This window comes from Empidonax traillii, unplaced genomic scaffold (genome assembly GCF_003031625.1).
Source record: "Empidonax traillii isolate 1590-97213 ecotype Southwest subspecies unplaced genomic scaffold, ASM303162v1 scaffold2416:size24883, whole genome shotgun sequence".
NCBI lineage: Eukaryota > Metazoa > Chordata > Aves > Passeriformes > Tyrannidae > Empidonax > Empidonax traillii.
In genome coordinates this window covers 10,510-17,557 of record NW_020957609.1, presented here as the reverse complement: position 1 = coordinate 17,557, position 7,048 = coordinate 10,510, and the positions used below count along the sequence as shown (strand labels likewise).

Genomic DNA, 7,048 nt, shown 5'->3' with positions numbered 1-7,048 from the left:
GTCCCTGTTCCCTGGGAGCAGAGCCCGACCCCCCCCGGCTCCCCCCTCCTGTCAGGGATTGCAGAGCCAGAAGGTCCCCCCTGAGCCTCCTTTTCTCCAGGCTGAGCCCCCCCAGCTCCCTCAGCTGCTCCTGCTGCTCCAGCCCCTTCCCAGCTCCCTTCCCTTCCCTGCACATGCTCCAGCCCCTCCGTGTCCTGGACCTGGAGACCCCAGAACTTCCCCCAGCACTGGAGGTGCCTCAGCAGTGCCAGCACAGGGACAGGCACTGCCCTGGTCTGTGTCACACCTGGTGACACAAACCCGGTGTCCCTCTGTTCCAGAGGAAGCCTCGTTACCAGAAGATGAAATGCCGTGTGAAGGGGCTTTCCCTGAGAACACGGAGGTGAAGGAAGAAGAGTCCGAGGTGCTGCCAGAGGATTCCACAGAGGATTCCTGTCTCGGCTTGGAGATACAGAAGTGCCCCAAAAACGAGTTGATCAAAGCCAAGGGCAAGAAGAAGCCGAACCGGTGTGAGACCAACGGCCTCCTGATGGGGAACTGCCGGCGCGGGTACGTGCGGGAATGGTGCCATCCCTGCACGGAGTGCGGGAAGCGCTTCCGCCTCAAGATCAACCTCATCATCCACCAGCGCAGCCACGCCAAGGAGGGGCCCTACGAGTGCCCCGTGTGCGAGATCGGCTTCACCAACAAGCGGCACCTGGACCTGCACCGGAGCATCCACATCAAGGACAGGGCCTTCGGGGCCAAGGTCTGGGGGAACGTCCACCCGGAGCTGCGCGTCCGCCCGCGGAGGGACCTCTGCGGCGGCACCCCCGGGCTGGGCAACGGCATCCACGCCGGGGGGGCCTGGCTGGGCCAGCCCAAGGAGGAGCCGGACGGAGGGGGCCTGCCCGGCGCCGGGACCGCGCGGCCGCCGAATCCCAAGATGAAGTGCATGTACTGCAAGAGGGTGCTGTCCTGCTCCGTGTCGCTGCAGCGGCACCTCCGCACCCACCTGCGGGAGCGGCCCCACTGCTGCAGCTCCTGCAACAAGTGCTTCACCCGCCGCACCCACCTCCTGCGCCACGAGAAGATCCACGAGCGGGCCCTGGCCGCGGTGCGGGCGGCGGGGAACGCCCAGCCCGCCACTGCCATCCCGGCACCCCAGGATCCCGTGGTTCCCGGGGCCCAGAGGAACGTTTCCAAGGGCAACACGAGCCCCAAGCCGACAAAAGCGGGTCCACCCAACGTGCTCCTGCTGGGAGCGACGCAGCTGGAGCTCCCGGACAAGGGCTGCCCCCTTCCCAACTGCGTCGGGAGAGCCGTGCGGCCCGTGGTCCGGCTGGGAACCAGGGCGGCGCTGTCGGCGATGATGCAGAAATGACCGCGGGGCAGATCCCAACCGGGCGTGGCCCCGGAGAAAAGCTGTGAGCGTTGGGTTTGCACGTGGTGGGGCACCAGGGTTGGGAATCTGCTGCGTTTTAGGAGCTTCCCCGAGCTGTAGAAGGAATGGGAAGCACGGAGACCACCACGGAGAGCAAACTGCAGGAGCCTCCAGTGACCCAAAATGCTTCACCGTTCCACTGACTCTCGTGCCCACTGGCTGATGCTTGGAATTTTGCCAAGCTGACTTGCCTGGGAGATGACCAGGTCAAACAGCAGCTGAGCTCTCTCATTACTTGACACTGGAACTGACCCCTTGCCTTGGGAACACAACTGGGGACAGGGAGAAGGGAATGGAGTGGCAGCATTCCCAAGGAGCCCTTCGCTCCACCGACCAAGCTTCCTGACCGAGATGCTGGATGAAGGGAGACCCCACCACGTCCTGGCCACACTTGTCACTTCCCATCCCAGGAAGGAAATCCACCAACCCCTCCAGGAGGTTGGGAACGCCGGAGCTTTGCACTGGAAGATCCGTAGAACAAATCAAACCCCACTGTTCTGATCTTGCATATTCCAGGGGTCCTGGCCAGTTCATCAGGGACTCTTGGGACCATCCTGCATGGATGCAGTCATTTTGGGAATACTTGATGGGTCAGCCAGCCCTGTGCTGCCAGCAGTACCTGATCCTCGTGGATCTGCCATGGCAGCCACCGGCTCCCACTCCCACTCTCCCAGCCACAGCTCATCTCCTTGTGCCCCAAATCCCACCGTAACAAATCCCAAGGGAAACCAGTTCTGCAGCTACCTCAGCCGGAGGGGAGTGAGACCTGCCCGGAGGCAGCCAGTGAAAGCCAGGCCTGGCACCGCTCCGGCATCCCCGGAGCCACCGGAACGTGTCCGTGGCCTGAGCCCCACACTCACCCCACACACTGCTGGTGCACGGGGAACGTCCCTCCCAGTGCCATCGCCACACAGACCAACAGAGAAGCTGTTGGGACTCTTGAATTTAGTTTTCCAGGTGGTTTTTTTTTTTTTTTCCTTGAGTTGTTTAATGTAGTTACCTGACGTCCCAAAGTTTCTGTCCCTCTCCACGCAGTGAGGCGGGGACCTGGCTGGCTTTTCCCATCTTTCGTTCCTGGCCATTCCCAAGGTGTGATGGTGCTGCTGTGGGAAGCTTTGGGAGCTGTGCCACATCCAGCTGTGCCCCTCAGCTGCCTCCCTGCCCCTGGGAGGGACAGCAGTGTCTGAGCTGCTCCATGGGGACACACACCATGTCCCACAGCTCCTCCAGACCAGTGTCTCACAATTCCTGCCCCCGGGAGTGCTGAGTGGAGCATTCCCAGACATGTGGGAGGGATTCAGGAGGGGTGACAACAGCAGATGGGTCACTCTGTGTTCCCAATGGGATGTAGGGGCGGTTGATGCCTTATGGATTGCATATGGATTACCATATGGATTACCATGGATCTGGCAGTGAGCCCATGGCTGGTTATCCCTGCGGGGGTGATATCCCAGGGAATCCCATGACTGAGCTGGTGGTGCCAGCGGGTGATCCCCCCAGCCAGTGGAGGTGCCAGCCCCTCCTCAGGCCAGCAGCCCCAACTGGGGGCACTTCTAAAGCTGTTTCAACCAGGACCAGCGTTTCCTATGACATTCCCAATCCCTTTCTCAGGATGTGGAATTAATAAAGTATTTGCCTCTATGTCTGGCTGTTCTGGGGGCTGTGCCAGTGCCTGTGGGAACAGCCAGGGCTGGAGAAACTGGGATCAGCCAGGACAGCTCTGACCAGGGTGGGGGGTTTTTGGAATCACTGCTGGCAGCTCCATCCCTATGGAGCCCCTGGGAGAGCGGTCTGGAAGGATCCTCTGCAGGCAGAAGGATGAGCGGCCGAGGGGAGCAGGGAAGGGCAGGGGATGGAGCGGCCCTGGCTGCCACAGGCAGGGGGATGTGTTGCTCAGCGTTGTCAGGGAGTCCCGTGGTGCCCAGACTCTACAGAAGATTCTGTGGGGGATTCTTGTGGGACCACTCCAAATTCCCAGGAGGGTGGTGACCCCCATCCCTTTCCAGCCCCATCCCTCTCCAACGTCCCAAGCCCATCCCCTGGAGCACAACAGGAGACCACGAGTCTTTTATCCAACTCTCTTCCTGGTTCATCCACTGATCCCAACTGTGGCCCAGCCTCCCCAGTGTATCCAGACCACTGAATACCCCTGGACCACCAACCATCCCAGGGACACTGACCACTCCCAGACCATCAACCACGCCCAGGCCAGTGTCCACTCCCAGGCCACCTCCCTCCAGGCTGGCAGTGTTCAAACAACCCTGAATTCCACCATTCCCTGGGATCCGACGCTGAATCCACGGGGCAGTGGCACCACCTGGCTCAGCTCCAGCCACTGACCCTCCTCTGCTGCCTCCTGACCAGTCCCTGGGGGCCTTTCCCTGCCCACGCAGCACATCCTTCCTCCTCCTCCTCCTCCTCCTCCTGGAGCCCCTGGTGGTGCCACAAGTCCCACGGCGATGTGACACCAGCTGCCTTCCCTCCTCCAGCCCTCCAGCTACCGACTGTCCTGGCCCAGAGCCTCGCAGGGCTCCAGGTCCCGCCTGTGTCCCGGCAAGCTGCCAGCTGGGGAGCCGGCCACGGCGTGCACCTTCTGGTGGTGGTTCAGCGACTGCCGGTGCCGGAAGCTCTTGGTGCAGCCGTGGCACTGGAAGGGCCGTTGCTGGGTGTGCCGGCGCTGGTGCTCCTCCAGCGACGCTTTCTGGGGGAAGCTCTCGGCGCACTCGATGCAGCGGTAGAGCCGCTCCCCGGCGGCGCTGGCCCGCGCCGGCCGGCCCGGCCAGGAGCCCCGCGGCGGCCCGTGGATGCGCTGGTGCTTCTGCAGGTGGTGCTTCTGCACGAAGCCCTGCCCGCAGGAGGGGCAGCGGTAGGGCCGCTCCCCGGTGTGGATCCGGTAGTGCTTGTTGAGGTTGGACTTCTCGTTGAAGCTCTTGCCGCAGTCCGGGCACTGGAAGGGCCTCTCGCCCGTGTGCAGGCGCTGGTGCCGCAGCAGCGCCGCGTGGTGCGCCAGGCTCTTCCCGCAGGACGAGCAGATGAAGGAGCCGTTGGTCTTCCTCTGCTGCCGCGCCAGGAGGTTGCGCGTCAGCCGCACGCTCTTCCAGCCCGGCGGGAGCGCCCTGGGATCGTCCCCGGCGGCGCAGGGATCGTGCTGCTCCCAGCCGGGCTGCGGCGAGGCCCCCTCGGCGCCGGGGTCTTCTGCCAGCGGCATTCCCTGGGGAAGGGCGAACGGCTGCTCCGTCCCCGCGCCCAGCGCGTGCTCCATGGGGAAGGGCAGCCCCGGGGCGGGATGAGCCTCCACCGGCACCACCACTGGCTTGAATTCCCCCAGGGAGAACTCCCCCAGTCCCGCCCCGGCCACCTTCGGCCCAGCCACGCCGTGGCTCTCCCAGGGAACCGGCTGCTCCTGGCTCAGGGGAACCTCCTCATCCAGCCTCTCTGCAGGGGCCGTGGGCAGAGCCAGGAGCTTGGCCCCGTCCTCCGGCGGCTGCTGCTCTTCCTTCTTGATCACGATCACCTCACCTGCGGAGACACAGCAGTTCGTGCCCGGGAAGGGAAGTTCTCCCATGCCCACAGCTCCAGAGCTGGAGCAGGAGAGGAGCTTCCCCACCACTTGTCGGTGAGAGGAACCGGCAAAGAACAAAAGGGAGCAGGAAGGTTTCACTGGGAAGAGAGGGGGGACTCAGGGCAGCTTGTTGGACCTCAGAGATGTGGAATCATGGAATCACTGAGGTTATAAAGCCCTCTGAGATCACCAAATCAAATCATTAACCAAGCACTGCCATGACTAACTCGTGTCCCCAGGTGTCACATCCACATGGCTTTAAATCCCTCCAGGAATGGGGACTCCACCACTCCACATGTCCACTCCACCTGGACATGCTGGACACGATGGACACAATGGACTGACAATACAATCCTCACAAAGAATCCAAACCAGAGGGAAAATGAAGGCAAAGCTGAGCTGCAGAGTTCTCCATCCTGGAATGAACTGTCAGGAATGGTGGAGTTTAAGTGGGCAAATCCAGGGAAAAAGATCAAAGCAAACCCTCCCTGGAGCAGGAGGGGAATCCACTCGCAGGCATCAGTCCCAGAGCCACTCTCTCTGAGCCTTGCTTCCCATTTTCCATCCTGATAGACCCCATCCAGTCCAAGTGGGTTCTTAGTGCCCATCCTCAGCCCCCAGCACTGTCACTCACCATCACCAAGCTGTCCCATCACCGCTCCCTTCTCTGGCAGCTCAGGGATGCCGGGATCCTCCCTGTCCTCATCTGGTGGCAGCAGCGTGGATTTGGAATCGGCATCTCCAGGCCCTGGGAAGGAGGGAGTGATGGGATGAACGCTGATGGTGAAGCTCAGCCAAAGGGGTGTCCTGGGCTCCCAGGATGATCCGATCACACAGGACAGAGTCAGTCAAACCAGGCACGGGATTTCCCAGGAAGTGTCTGTCCAACACTCAGCCTCTAAAATTTTAGCCCAGAATTAATCAGTGCTAAAACTTAGGACTCTCTGCAGCAAATCCCTGCCTGGTGGTCCACGTATGGCCCATATCCCAGAAAAAAAATGGTGCAGGAACACCGGTTTCAGGACAATTTACCTGGAATCCCCCCACATTCCGTGTGGGGAGGGCTCGGGAGCTGGATCAGCCCAGGGATGATGATGCCTCTGACATGATCTGACTGATCCTCCCCGAGAGGGACCGTGGCCTCATAATTCCCCTTCACAGCGAGTCCGTGGAGCTCCCGGCTGTCCGTGTTCACCCATTCCTGCTCCGGCAGAACGGCCGCCTCGCCCTCGCCCGCCACTGGCACCTGGAAACACAGGAGGCTCCACCACAGAGATCCCAACCTCTTCCCCTTCCAAACCCCACCGGTGCACCAGGAGAGCCCTGCAGGGTCCAGAGCTCCTACAGATGGAGCTGTGTCATGAGGGACATTTCCAGACATCCCAGTGAGGCTCCGGTGTTTCCCCTCAGACCAGTCACCGCGGGCTCATTCCCATCCCCATTCCCGGGACCCATCCCTGTCACCATGAACTCTGTTCCCATTCCCTCTGGTTCATCTCCATCCCCGTTCCCCAAGTCCCTGTCAGTCTGTCCCTGTTCCCCGGGTCCCACCCCCGTCCCCGTTCCCTGGGGCAGGTGCCCATTCCCCGGAACCCACCCCCGTCCCTCTCACCGCGCGGGCCGTTCCCGGTTCGCCGGGGCCCATTGCCGTGGCGGTTCCCCGTGTGCGCTCCGGGCCGTTCCCGCTGCCGTTCCGGGCGGCGGGGGTTGCCCGGCCGGCCCCGCAGCGGCAGCGGCGGAGCTGTCTCTGCAGGCGGCGGAGGCGGCGGGCGTTGTCGCCCAGCAGCGCTGCCAGGCGGGCCCCGCCGGCCCGCACCGCCCGCTCCAGCCCCGCCACGCGCCGCTCCAGCCGCTCCAGCCGCCGCTCCGCCGCCGCCCACGGAGCCGCCATGGCCGGGGCCGCCCCGCCGCCAACACCGGCGCCCGGCCAGGCCTCGGGAGCCCGCTCGGAGCGGTGCTGCGGGGGCAGCGGGCGGGGGGGTCCCGGTGCCCGCGGGGGTCCCGCCGGTGGCCGCGCCGGGCCCCGCCAGGCCATGGCCGCCCCTCAGCGCCGCCCGCCCGCA

General features: G+C 63.4%; 2 protein-coding genes across 2 annotated transcripts; one reads left to right on the top strand and one right to left on the bottom strand.

The window, feature by feature from the left end:
* The first annotated feature begins 304 nt into the window (after nucleotides 1–304).
* On the top strand, nucleotides 305–3,064 carry LOC114071909 (zinc finger protein 30 homolog). Its single transcript, XM_027909791.1, has 3 exons — nucleotides 305–1,090; nucleotides 1,121–2,683; nucleotides 2,717–3,064. Exons 1-2 carry the CDS (start codon nucleotides 347–349, stop codon nucleotides 1,361–1,363), a joined length of 987 nt encoding a protein of 328 aa, XP_027765592.1. The 5' UTR covers nucleotides 305–346; the 3' UTR covers nucleotides 1,364–2,683; nucleotides 2,717–3,064.
* A 423-nt stretch (nucleotides 3,065–3,487) lies between these two features.
* Nucleotides 3,488–7,020, bottom strand: LOC114071908 (zinc finger protein 282-like). The gene is made up of 4 exons (XM_027909789.1): nucleotides 6,598–7,020; nucleotides 6,018–6,231; nucleotides 5,620–5,733; nucleotides 3,488–4,942 (listed from the first exon to the last, which is right to left on the bottom strand). Exons 1-4 carry the CDS (start codon nucleotides 7,018–7,020, stop codon nucleotides 3,921–3,923), a joined length of 1,773 nt encoding a protein of 590 aa, XP_027765590.1. The 3' UTR covers nucleotides 3,488–3,920.
* Nucleotides 7,021–7,048: the final 28 nt, after the last annotated feature.

Excerpts from the sequence above, each read along its gene's own strand:
- LOC114071909 (XM_027909791.1), top strand. The coding sequence starts at position 347 with ATGCCGTGTGAAGGGGCTTTCCCTGAGAACACGGAGGTGAAGGAAGAA. Across the intron at positions 1,091-1,120 it reads AGATCCACGAGCGGGCCCTG|CCCGCCACTGCCATCCCGGC; the intron begins GCCGCGGTGCGG and ends GGGAACGCCCAG.
- LOC114071908 (XM_027909789.1), bottom strand. The coding sequence starts at position 7,020 with ATGGCCTGGCGGGGCCCGGCGCGGCCACCGGCGGGACCCCCGCGGGCA. Across the intron at positions 6,232-6,597 it reads AACCGGGAACGGCCCGCGCG|GTGCCAGTGGCGGGCGAGGG; the intron begins GTGAGAGGGACG and ends CTGTGTTTCCAG. Across the intron at positions 4,943-5,619 it reads GATGGGACAGCTTGGTGATG|GTGAGGTGATCGTGATCAAG; the intron begins GTGAGTGACAGT and ends GTGTCTCCGCAG.